At 38.2% G+C, this 12,943-nt stretch overlaps 1 protein-coding gene across 3 annotated transcripts in view; it reads right to left on the reverse strand.

The window, feature by feature from the left end:
• Nucleotides 1-12,943, reverse strand: part of PDE11A (phosphodiesterase 11A) — a 326,658-nt gene that overhangs the window by 199,676 nt on the left and 114,039 nt on the right. For all 3 annotated transcript variants that reach the window (XM_019739326.3, XM_019739325.3, XM_074338486.2), the window contains exon 4: nucleotides 8,314-8,454. In XM_019739326.3, the coding sequence (XP_019594885.2) occupies nucleotides 8,314-8,454 (141 nt within the window). The remainder of the gene's footprint in view (nucleotides 1-8,313; nucleotides 8,455-12,943) is intronic.

The raw sequence follows: 12,943 nt of genomic DNA on the forward strand, positions 1-12,943 counted from the left end.
CCCAAGGACTAGCAAGTCTGGAAAGCAGCCCTAGGTCTAAGGGAACACAGGTGAGGGTGAGGGAGAGGAGGAGGCAGGGAAGGAGGGAGGGAATAATGTAATCGGTGACCTGAAGGAGCTGTGGAGAGGGGCCTTGGAAGAATCCAGCCACCTCTGCAACGGCAGAGAAAGAACAAGGGGAATAATTACCCCAACCTCTCTCTTCTCCTGCCCTTGAATTTTCTGCTGCTGATCTCTCTGTTTGTAAAACCCAACTGGACGCCAGAGGACAAGAAAGCCCAAGTGACACAGTACGTAGAGATCAGCCTTCATGGGCACTGAGCTAAAAGGAAAAAGACTGACAATAGATGTGGGTAGTTAGTGTTGCAAACTTGTCAGTGCAGAGTTGACAGTGTTGCACTTCACCTGAGTCCTGTGTTCCCCCAAAAACAGTCATGATAAAGACATCACTTACTGTTTCGTCTTCCAAATTGGCTAACCTCAAAGGACCACCCTGCCCTTGCATATTTCAAAATAAGACCTGTCTCCATCTTTCTTCATGGCTCCCCTAAGATTCACAAATGTGGCAGATAACTCCCTTGTCTACATGCTTCTGTAAAACCCCAGGCACCTTTCCTTTTCTTTGAGATGTTCCTTATTTATTTATTTTTTCAATTATAGTTGACATTCAATATTACTTTATATTAGTTTCCGGTGTACGGCACAGTGGTTAGACATTTACACAATTTATGAAGTGATCTCCCAGATTAGGCTAGGACCCACCTGGCACTATACAGTTATTACAATATTATTGACTACATTCCCTACACTGTACTTTACATCCCCGTGACTATTTTGCAACTGCCAATTTGTACTTCTTAATCCCTTCGCCTTTTTCACCCAGCCCCCAACCCTCCTCCCATCTGGCAACCAACAAATTGTTCTCTGTATCTATGAGTCTGTTTCTGTTTTGTTTGTTCTCTTATTTTGTTGTTTAGATTCAACCCATAGAGATGTTCCGTATTAATGAATGTCCTCCCTATTGCAATAGCCTGGATGAAATTGTCTCAATTGTCTGGTGCATTTTGTCTTTCACATGAACTACATGTGCAAAGATGCAGGAGCAAATACATGCATAAGCTAACCGTGGGGAGGTGGGGTAGAGGAGGAAGAAAGGGACAGAGCTAAGCTGAGGACCAGAGAGGAGAGCCAAAAGCTAAATTGGGAGCAGAAGTGATGGGCCTTGAATGTTGGGCAGTTTGAACTTTATTGTGTAGGCAACAGGCAGTTAACAACTGTTTTGAGGCCTGGGAGAGAAAGATGGATATTTTAGAAAGAAAACTATAAATACTAATAAGAGCTGATGGAAAGGAAGAGTGTTCTGTTTGTGAGTAAAGAAAGGACTTAGGAAGAAAATCTCCAGGTGAGAGATTAGTAAAGGGCAGAGTAGAGACAGTGGTAGAAGGGGTAGGAAGAAAGGCCAAGAGCTGTGTTTCAACTTAGAAGCACAGAACTTAGACACAACTGAGTGTAGATAGGAAAGAAAGACTTAGAAGCTACTCTTTGGTTTTTAGCTGGAGTTACTACATGATGATGATTCTATTGATTGAAATAGGAAACTCAGAAGTGGTGAAGATTTGGGGCAGGATGTGGTAGAGATGGGCAGTGGAGATTGAAGTTCAGTAGTTGGAGATTTTATATATATGCACTATATATATATATACTTATATACTGTATATCATTTATATATGTCAAATATATGTATATATAAATTTATTGTTCTCAACTCACATCGTTTATATACATATATAAAATATACATAAATAGATATAAACAATATACATATATTTAATATACATAAATGCATTCAATGCACATCATTAATCATCTATGTTAAAATGATTAATGATATGAGTTGAGTTAATATATATCGCCATATAATTATTAAGAGTGAATTAATATATACGGATATGTAACATTATGTGTTAATTATTAATGATATGTCTACAGTCATCAAATAATCACCATTTTTTTTAGAGCTCTTCCATTTTGCACTCTAGAAAAAAACACTTGGAACAAAAATCAGAGTTTAAATTAGCTTCCTTACAGGGAGAAGGAAAATTAAAGAAAGAAAGGTGGGGAACTGGAAAGAAAGGGAAATAGAAAAGAAAGACTGAAACAATTTTTAACATCCATTTAGGATGGAGGGGATTCAACTACGGGCTGTTCCAGAATAATCAGATGATGATTACCCCCAGCTCTTCCTGTTGAGCGTGGGATTTAGGAAGACCATCTAGTTCAATGGCTTAATTGTACGTGTATTTCCTAAGAACCAAGAAGTTAAGGAACATATACGAAAATAAGTGTAATTTTGTTTCTTGTATCTAGCAAATGAACTCTGGGAACTAGCCTCACATGTATAAACTCAGCTCTAAAGTACTTCATGGATTTCGGGACAACAAAATAGCTGCCAGCCACCAAGATGATCCATGAAAAGAGAACACTTGGAAACCCTGGTGCTGAGACAGTCCTTAGGGCATGAGATTAAAATGACTACATTTGCTTTCCTTGATTAAGCATAGAAAAAAATAGAGATAATAGTAAATATATGAGCTAGAAAAGAAGAGAAGTAATAGAAATTGCTTAGACAGGTTCATGAAATGCAATAGCATTAAGCAGTGAATGTTCAGTTCAAAGGACTCAATATTTCCCAATGTTGACAAGCAGCTAGCTATGGAACAATCTTTTTATTTTTTTTCAGTCTAGTGGAAAATTCCATTGACAAAAATCACATGAAATTGATTGACTGAAACACTGAAGAGAAGCAAAAGAGGGTGAAATATTAATTTTGGCAGGAGAGAGGGCTAGAAAGGCATGTCTCACTTCTATTTTTGTCATCTACTGAGTAAACTGGTTGGTTCACACCTGACTGCCCAGTTTAAAAACTATGAATGTAGTCCCTGTACACTGAGTTAAGAGCTTGAGGAATCAAACTTTCTCAACTATATTTAAATTATTTTCTCCCTTTCCCCCTCAAAGGTAGCGAGGCCATAAAATATACATCTGCAATAGCCTGCTTTTTAAAATATTCAAATCACAACAAAATAATGACACATTTTTGTTTCCAGGAATGATTCTAATAAAATAGAGAAGAGCAAAAGTTATTTTTAGAGGAAGAAAAGTTTGAGCATATTTTTCCCCCTGAAATAATACTTTTTTTTCCCCCTGATTGTAAAAAGTAGTGTATGGGATACCAGAAGAGATGGTACTATAAGTTCATACTTTGACACATCTGTTTTCTTCCAAATACAGAGCAAAGATTGGTAAAATATAGAAAGAGAAAACCAAAAAGACATCTAGAGGTGAAAAGGAAGAGAAAAGAGAAAGGGAGGGGAGGGAAGGGAAAGAGAGAGAAGGGGAAAGAAAGGTCTCTAAGGCACAAGCCTGGAGACAGACACCCGCTGTGCCCCAAGTCCAGAAACAGGCAGATAGCGAGAGCTGGAATTTCAGCTGCTGCTAGGATCTGGGAACTAAAAGTGTTCCTTTGAGACAAATGACTCGGCTTCACCTCCAGAAACTGAACCAAGCTGCCTCTTGCTTAGTGTAATATTATCACACAGCAGGAGACTCAAGCCACCAGTATAGGACCTGGTTCTTGAGTAGGGGCCAAGAAACTGCAAACTATTAGACAGGGAGGGGAGAATACGAGAGAATAAAAGAAAACAATGGCACAAACAAATGAACAAAAACACTTTCCATTAAAATGAGGTGCAGTCCCAAATTCAAAAACACATAAACAATATCAATATAGATAACTAAATAAACACCCTACAGAATTGGAGAAGAAAGTATCGATAAGTCTCAGTTAAGCCAAAGATATGAACACACCTCTATTAGAGTATGATAGATGAAGAACAGAAAAATATGAAGAATATAAATGATTTGAACAACATCATCTTGTTCTTGACTAATGGGCCATGGAAAGTCAATGGGAAATGTCCCTTTTGAAAAATACTTTCCTCCCTGAGAAAAAGAAAGATGTGTGAAAAGAAGCTTTCCTTTCTTCTTCTCCTGGTACATAATTATATGATGACATGCTGCCTGGAGCTGGGTCAGCCTCCTGGATCATGAGGTAAAAGCCAGCTGGTGACCACTGAGACAAACATAGGGAAAGGGACAGAACTTGGGTTCTTGATTATATATCATCTGGCTGCTGCACAATCCCCAGAATTGCCTCCCGCAGACTTGTTATACAAGGTACAAATCTTACTGTTTAAGCCACTTTCCCTTGAATATCCTATTACTTGCAGTAATCCCCTAAATTAATATATAAATTAAAGCAATTTCAATCAAACTCTCTATAGTTTTCTTCATGGAATTTGGTAAGCTGCTCTTAAAATCTGTATGGAAGAGCAACAGGACAAAAATAGGCAAGCCGGTTTTAGAGAAGAACATTGAGGGCTTGCCCTGTCAGAAACCAAAGAATATTATAAAATTATAGAAAATAAGATGGTGTGAAACAGACAAATAGAACAGTGGGACAAAATCTTGAGCTCAGAAACAAACCGACGTGTATAAGGAAACTTGATATAACATAGAAGTGGCATTACAAAGTGTGTAGGGGGAAACAGTTCTGAGACCATTGGTTATATATAAACAGCTTTACACTATACACAAAAAATAAATTCTAGATGGATATGTGAGACCATAAATGCCAGATGGGTTAAAGAAAATATAACAGGAAGTCATTCAAACATGGAGATAGATAAAGTTTTGGGTTTTTTTAAAACAAGACCCATAAAGCACAAAACAAAAAGGAAGACTGATAAATTTGACACATTAAAATTAAAATATTCCATGCAACCAAGATATCTATTGGGAGAGGCAACCACATGAGCTCTGAGTGGAGAGTCTTCCTGTGTATGCCAACCAAGACTGCAAAGCCCTGATCTGTCTCTATCTGGTTCCTTTCTCAGGACTGTGTTTGAAGTGAGCAGACTTGAGAGATGAGGTAACATCTCTCCCCACACAGCAAGCTTGATACCACTCAATGTAAAGAAATAGATTCTCCAAGCATGATGTTGCTTTTCTGAAATGCAATCCACTGTTGTCCCTGTCGCACTTGGGGGACAAAGGGAGCCAGGATAATTGTACCAGGGGCGTCAAAGGTGATCAGGAATGTCTAGAAGTATCCTGCTAGTTGTAGTTCTGCTGATAATAATAAAGAAGAAAAGGGCAGAAGTAATAATGGAAAGGTAAAGTAGAATTCTGGATTTGTCGGTGATGGTGAGATTTATATGTGTCCCTTTATAACGGTAAAAAGCATCTTTCTTGTTGAAATACTTGCAATAAAATAAATTTGGTCATTCTAAGTCTGAAACTCTCTAGTCCTCCAACACACTTTTGTTTTTAGAAACAATTTTCTAAACTCTGCAAGGAAGAGAGCAATCTTTACTCACAATTCTCACATGGATTGGAGTCTTTTGCATTTTGTTCCGTTCAGCTGTTTATTTATGAGGAAGTAACCTTCATTTATAGTACATTGGAACAGCTACACAGGCAAAACCTTCATTTCTATTGCCTTTTCAACAAATTTTCTGGCTACTCATACATGTTTATTTTTCCATATGAACTTTTAGAAATTAAAAATCATATTGTCAAGTTCTGCCTTTGTTTTCTCACCTTTGAATAGGAGTCTATCTGGGTTTGTTTTGTCCATAAAATAAAATAAAGAGTGTTTACAGGTGTTGCTTGATAATCATTCAAACCCTTCTCTGATAATCATTCAAACCCCTCATTAAATCTAGATCACAACGGTTTTTAATACCGGTCCATCCATGCAGCATTCTGACATGGGGAAGGGGAGGTTCCAGCCAGAGAACTTTGTCTCTGCAGGATTTTCTGTTTGTTGAAACCACTGTTCTAGTGCCAGATTTTGGCATCTGGGGCCCTGTTCAGTCTGGCTTCTCCTTCTGTACATGGAGTGACTGTGTCTGGTTTTCTTTCTATAATTTCTCCCTGATGACTATGGTAGTACACAGAATAGCTGCCCCTTTAAATGTGAAGTTTTGAAAAACCTTTGTTGAGAAGTGTGATAAAGGAAATCATAACACGGATGGGTTTTCTGCATGGTGATGCCACACATATACATCCCATACCCACCCTCAACTCTCCCACCACCTCCCCAGGCAGCAGCAGACGTGACAGAAATCTTCACAGCTTCTAAAACAGTACTGAGCTCATTAGTCTCCTCTTTTTGCACACAGTTCACTTTTACCCACAAACCCTGCCCCTCTGGATTATAGGAGTTCATCCTCACATTGAGGGGGAATGGATAGACAAAAAGAAGAAATGACTGGGAGTAGCCCAGAATTTTCTGCTCTGACCCTACCACTGCAGTCTTGGAATGTTCACCTGTGAGAGTAAAAAGGTCTTTTTAACTTTCAGTAACACAGCAACACTGCAGTTGCTTGTACCATCTAATCTAGTGTTTTTTGACCCCTCTCCAGACTTTATACCATGAAGTTATTACTGTCACTATTATTGCCTCCAACTGTGCCCTCACCTCCCACATCAACTTCTGTCACCTGTATTTGTTCATTTGATTTGCCAAAGAGCAAGACCCTCATATAATAACTAGTCTATGTTTGCAGACTGGCAAGAATGACCACTGTAAGCCGATTTAAATTACTTTCATGTCCATCTCCAACTGAACTAGAAAACAATGAGTTTGACCTTGTCCAGATTTTACCTGGCCCCTCAGCCACTTGCCTTCTCAGGGACCCGGGAGTGACTCGGGGAATCCTGGCAGCTGAAGCCCCAACAGCTACCCCTTCCTGCTTTTGCTTAGTGAGAGCTCACAGCCTGCCAGGCACCAACAAGCACCCCAACAATTTTCCCATTCCTTTCAGGGCCTTTAGAGTCCAGTGGTGGGGGAGACCCTAGCAAGTCACTCACCACCCTAAGCCTTATTTCCTCATCTATAAAATGAGGATGATAATAATAAAACCTAGTCCATAAGGATGCAGTGAGGAGTAAATGAACTCAAGTGCTTCACAAAACATCCGGAAGCACTCCATACGTATAGGGTGTGTGTGTGCCTGTGTGAGTGTGTGTACGTGTGAGTGTGTGTGTGTGTGTGTGTGTGTGTGTGTGTTCTCCCAGGTTTCACCGAGTTTTATACAATTACAGGATAACTGCAAGGCTGTTGGTTTAAACCACCCCTGCTGAAATAGAAATACCCTCAAGCTCTGCTAAAACACGGGCAAACACTCCTAAACATTTTAGACATATATAGATTTTTTAAAAACTTAATGTTGTAAGTTTTACAATACTTATTAAATCTCGAAAATTTATCCTAAGGTTCTCATTCTCTGAGGAACACAAACTGAAAAGCAAAGACAATAACCTTTATCTAAGTAAACTGCAGTAAAATATAATTCTCTGAGGTATTAAAACATCACTTAATTGCTAGACAATTCCTGGTCTTTGAAGAGAGTTCACAGCAAAGATATTAAATTGCCACTGAGGGTTTAGACATTAAACTTTCAGGAAGATAGATGGATGGTGATCATTATTTTCAATATTGTGTATTTACCCAGAAGATTTCCCACCAAGAGCCAAAGGACTTACTTAACAGAACCTGAAAGCCCGATGCAGCAGGCCTGAGGCCTTCAACTAGTCTGATGCTTGCCTTTGGAGTAACAGGGATCCCTGCAGTGAAGAAGAAATGAGACTCCTCCACCTGACTGGGGTGCCCCGTGCAAGTGTCGGCAGGGCCAAAGCAGCAGTAAAAGAACCTGGAGACTGCACAGCCCAGCACAGCTGAGGCTGGACATTGCACTCAGCTCTATAACAAACTTCCACGGATCCAAGAACAATAGGCATTGCTTCTCCAGTCTTAGTCTGCTTCCTTCTCCCCATAAGAGGGCTGTGGAGCATGATTTGGACTGCAGTCCACACCCATAAATACTGGGGGCCTTCCGCTCGCTGGGTGAATATGATGGGAGACTGGCACCTGAGCTTGTCTCCTTCCAGTTGTGTGAGATTGGGCTAACCATTTAATCCCTTAGCTCCCTCATCTGTAAATACGCGGGACTGGGATAGATATCTAAGGTCTTCATCGGCGTAAGAGTCTATGTTTCTAAGGTGAGAGCAAAACAAGACATGTAAGGGAAATAAAATCTTAAGTTGTATAAAAAGTCACCCCATGGTTAGAAGAGGCATGAAGAGAGTGATTCAAGTAACAATTCCACACGTTTAATTACAAATAAACTAAACTTGATTCCATTAGCTCAGTCTTCAACGCTACATGACAGATAAAAGATGACTTACTGGTGAGTCAATGTCCTCGAGGAGTAAAACAGAACAGCGCTCACACTTCAGCAGAGTTTGGGCTCGGTGCATTATTTTCCTGACAATTTTCTCCAGGTCTGTCTGTTCTTCAAAGAGGTCATTAACTACCTCTAGCAAAGCCTAGGAAAGATAAAATGGGTGTATTTAGGTGGATATAGTACTGAATAAAAATGTTGGGTGTTTTTCTCTCAAAATTCCATTTAGTTTTCACTATAATAAAATGTAAATACTTTTCTACGGCTAATTTTTAAAGCACTACTGATTATTTTGGCATATTTCCATCATTCTGTTTTATAACACAGTCTTAAACTGCCAAATACAACTCAAGAATAGTGCCAGTCCATATAATCCCATATAATTTCCACATATAACTCTATGACTACGTCCCATATAGCTAATGACTACATGATTTATATAGCCATTAATTATAGGCTAGGCTTCCTCAATCAGAGTAGTTTTTTCTGCAATGTGACTAGGTATAAACCCAACATTTTATAACTAACTAATACCTGATTCTCTCCAAAGCACATTTATTTCAGAAAATTACAAGCACTTCTTTACCATCGGGAAGAAATAGCTTTGTGGTCACACTCGAGACTTATTTTCACTAATACACATCTCACAGAACTCTGAAAGAGTTACAGTGGTGAATGCTAATTAAGTTTCAGAGCCTTCAAAATACATAAAACCCCCATTAATCCTTCTGCACAAGAAGTACTGTTTCATCTCAATCTGTCCAGGAGAATATGCAAATACCGTTATATATCTCAGGAAAGAAAATGCCATTTCTGTTAATGGTTTTCTGTTAATACAGCAGAAGGAAAAGAAAAAAAATGAAATTCTGACTTAAAAACGGTGTGCTCATTTAAAAATCAAATTGTAATAACCTGTTATTTTATCCAGCTAAATTAGCATGCAATTTTTGCATTGAAACAATATCAATATTTATTTGGAATTTTTCATTACATGGACGGACGTTTACAGAGATTTAAGAATCTCTGGGCTATGCACAGGTGGTAGATACTATGCTGCTATCAAAGAGCAATCAGAAAATTACACAGCCAGTGAACTGGACAGAGGGTGCTTTAGTCAATAGAATTTAATAGGATGTGCACTCTCGAGCCTGACCTCTCACAAAAGGATTTCACAGGTTTTCAAGTAAATTCACATCTATTCAGGTAGATGGTGTTGATCATCATCCCAGGGACATGACTAATTTTCAAATTTGGTAACGAATTTGATTTGTCCTGAAACCATTTGAAACATGTGAAAAGTTCTTCTCTGCTTCTACTCAGATAGAAAACCATTTGAATGAGTTAAGGGAGCCATAAAATCAGTCTAGTTCACTGGGAATCTGAAAAAGGACCAAATATCCTGGGTAGTGTTTTCTCTAAGGAGCCTGTGAACATGGCTAAGGATTGCTCGGGATCCCAAAGCAGAGAAACACCAGGAGGCGAAGAAAGTTTTAAGTGTATCCTGACTGTTTGGCATTTGGACAGCAAATCACCGTAAGTGTTCAATGTGCAATGATTTCATGTTCCAATGTAACATTAAAGATGAGGCAATTAGCTGAATAATTACCAACAAAATTCCCTGTTATTAAGGGGGAAACATTATTTCCTTAATCATCCAGACTATTTCTTCAGATAGATCGTATTAACTGAACAATTATTTAACTTTTCAATTTGTTGTGACTGTATGGATTGGGCCTCTGGGACCCACGTACAAGAACATTTATCTCAGAGGAAACACTCATTCTACCTCGAGTCTTGCACTTACAAATCATATTATAGTAATTTTATTGTTTCTAATTAAAAATTGCTGCTTTTACTAACAAGTGATAAAAGTTTCACAAATAACACAAAGACTACCTTTAGAATAGGAGAAACAGAGAAGAAAACGTAGGATGATACGCAATTCAACAGACACTGGAAGCCTTTCCGACAGTCAGACACTCCCTGATTCCTTCTTTTAGTGAACTTTTGCTCCTGGCCTCATTCTTGGACCTCTTCTCTTCTCTTATCCTCACATTCTCCCCCACATTAACCCACCAGATACCCTGGTTTTAAGAAACAACTATATGCTGATGGTTCCTAAATATTAACCTCGAGTCCTAACATCTTCCCCAAACTTTTGATTACTCTATTTCACTGTTTACTTGCTAGTGGTACAAGCCAAAGTTATTTTCACTCATTTCTGTATCAGTAAGCCTTGTAATTTGGGGGAAATCTCTCACTTCTCACTACCCTAGTCTCAGTCACATTCTTTCTTTTTTTGTTTTCCAGCTTCATTAAGATACAATGGACATATAACTTGGTGTAAGTTTAAGCCATACAACGTGATGGCTGATACACATGTACGTATATTGTGAAATGGTTACTACAATAAGTTTGTTAACACTATCCATCACCTCACATTATTATAATATTTTTTTGTAGTGAGAACATGAAGATTTACTCTCTTAGCAACTTTCAAGTCTACAATACAGTATTGTAGTCACCACATTGAATATTAGATCCCCAGAACTTATTCATCTTATAATGAAAGTTTGCACACTTTGACCAGATTCTCTCCATTTGCCTCACACCCCTGCCCCTGGCAACCACCATTTTACTCTTTGTTTCTATGAGTTCTGCTTTTCATAGATCCAACATGTAAGTGAGATCAGATAGTATTTATCTTTCTCTGTCTGACTTATTTCACTTGGCCCTGCACTCTCAAAGTCCAAACATGTTATCACAAATGGCAGGATTTCCTTCTTTTTTATGATTGAATAATTTGTTGTGTATACATACCAAATTTTCTTTATGTACTCATGCATCAATGGACACTTAGGTTGTTTCCATGACTTGGCTATTGTGGATAATGCTGCAAAGAACATGGGGCTACAGACACCTCCTCAAGCTAGTGATTTCATTTCCTTTGGATATCTATCCATAAGTTGGGTTGTTGAATTATATGGAAGTTCTATTTTTAGTTTTGTGAGGAACCTCTGTACTGTTTTCCATAGTGGCTGCACCAATTTATATTCTCACCAAGGATGCACAAGGGTTTCCTTTTCTCCCCATCCTTGCCAACGTTTGTTACCTCCTGTTTTTTTTCATTTGTTTGTTTGGTTGTTTGTTTGGTATAAAAGCCATTCTAACGGGTGTGAGGTGATAATCTCATTGTAGTTTTGATTTGCATTTCCCTGATGATTAGTGATGCTGAGCGTCTTTTCATGTACCTGTTGGTCGTTTGTATGTCTTCTTTGGGAAAAAAATGTCTATTCATATCCTCTGCCCATTTTTAAATTGGATTGTTTGTTTTTTTGCTATTAAAATGTATGGGTTCCTTATATATTTGGCTATTAACCCCTTATCTGATATATATAGTTTGCAAGTATTTTCTCCCATTCTGTTGATTGCTTCTTCATTTTGTTGATTGTTTCTTTTGCTGTGCAGAAGCTTTTTAGTTTGATGTAGTCTCACTTGTTTATTTTTGCTTTTGTTGCTTGTGCTTTTGTGTCAGATCCAAAAAAATCACTGGAACTTTTCCCTGTTTTCTTCTAGGAGTTTTAAAGTTTAAGGTCTTACATTTAAGTCTTTAATCCATTTCAAGTTTATTTTTGTGAGTGGTGTAAGATAGGGTTCCAATTTCATTCTTTTGCATGTAAATATCCAGTTTTCCCAATACTGTTTACTGAAAAATTATCTTTTCCTCATTGAGTATTCTTGGCTCCCTTGTCAAATATATGTTGAGTGTATATGCCTGGGCTTATTTCTGGGCTGTAGAGTCTATTCTATTAGTTTGCGCATCTGTTTTTGATGCCAGTACCATAATGTTTTGATTACTATAACTTCATAGTATACTTTAAAATCAGGATGTGTGATGCCTCCAGTGCTGTTTTTCTTTCTCAGTATTGTTTTGGCTATTTGAGGTCTTTCCTCTCTGTTTTCTAGACACACAGACTAAGCTTTCTTCTGCCCCAGCACCTTTGCATTTAATATTTCTACTGCCTAAAATGCTCTTCCCAGACCTTTGTATGACTGCTCATTCCTTCCATTCAAGTCTCTGCTCAAATATCATCTCCTTATAGAGGCCTTCTGAATCACCCTCTGAAATAAACATCCTCCCAAATTGTCCTTCAGCAATCAGTCTATCCCTTTATCTCACTTCGTTTTTCTTTATAGCATTTATCACTAGCTATTATATTAAAATACTATTTGACAGTGATTGAAGGGTACCACACAATAAATATTTGTTGGCTAAATCAATGAATTGTGCCCTACATGAGGATGCAAAGATTAATAGTTCATGAAACGACTCTTAAGGAGTTCAAAATGTAGTTGGAGAGGACAGCCATCAATAAATATCATACAATGTGCTACGTATCACAATAGAACAATGGCAATATATGCAAAGAAAAACAATAAGCAAAGAAGGGAAGATTAATTAACAGTCTGAGGTAGGTCCTGAAGGAAATGCAAGGCAAATGGCAGTGGGACAAAATTGAAGGCAGAGGGAGAAATTGGCTAAAGGTATGAGAAAGTGAAACAGATTGTTTTCTGGAACTTGGGGGCTACATTTCTGGAGTGTCAAATGGAAGGAAAATAGTAAAGCATGGGGC

The sequence above is a fragment of the Rhinolophus sinicus genome, chromosome 17 (assembly GCF_057876585.1).
Source record: "Rhinolophus sinicus isolate RSI-liver-muscle chromosome 17, RSI-T2T, whole genome shotgun sequence".
In the NCBI taxonomy this organism is placed as follows: domain Eukaryota; kingdom Metazoa; phylum Chordata; class Mammalia; order Chiroptera; family Rhinolophidae; genus Rhinolophus; species Rhinolophus sinicus.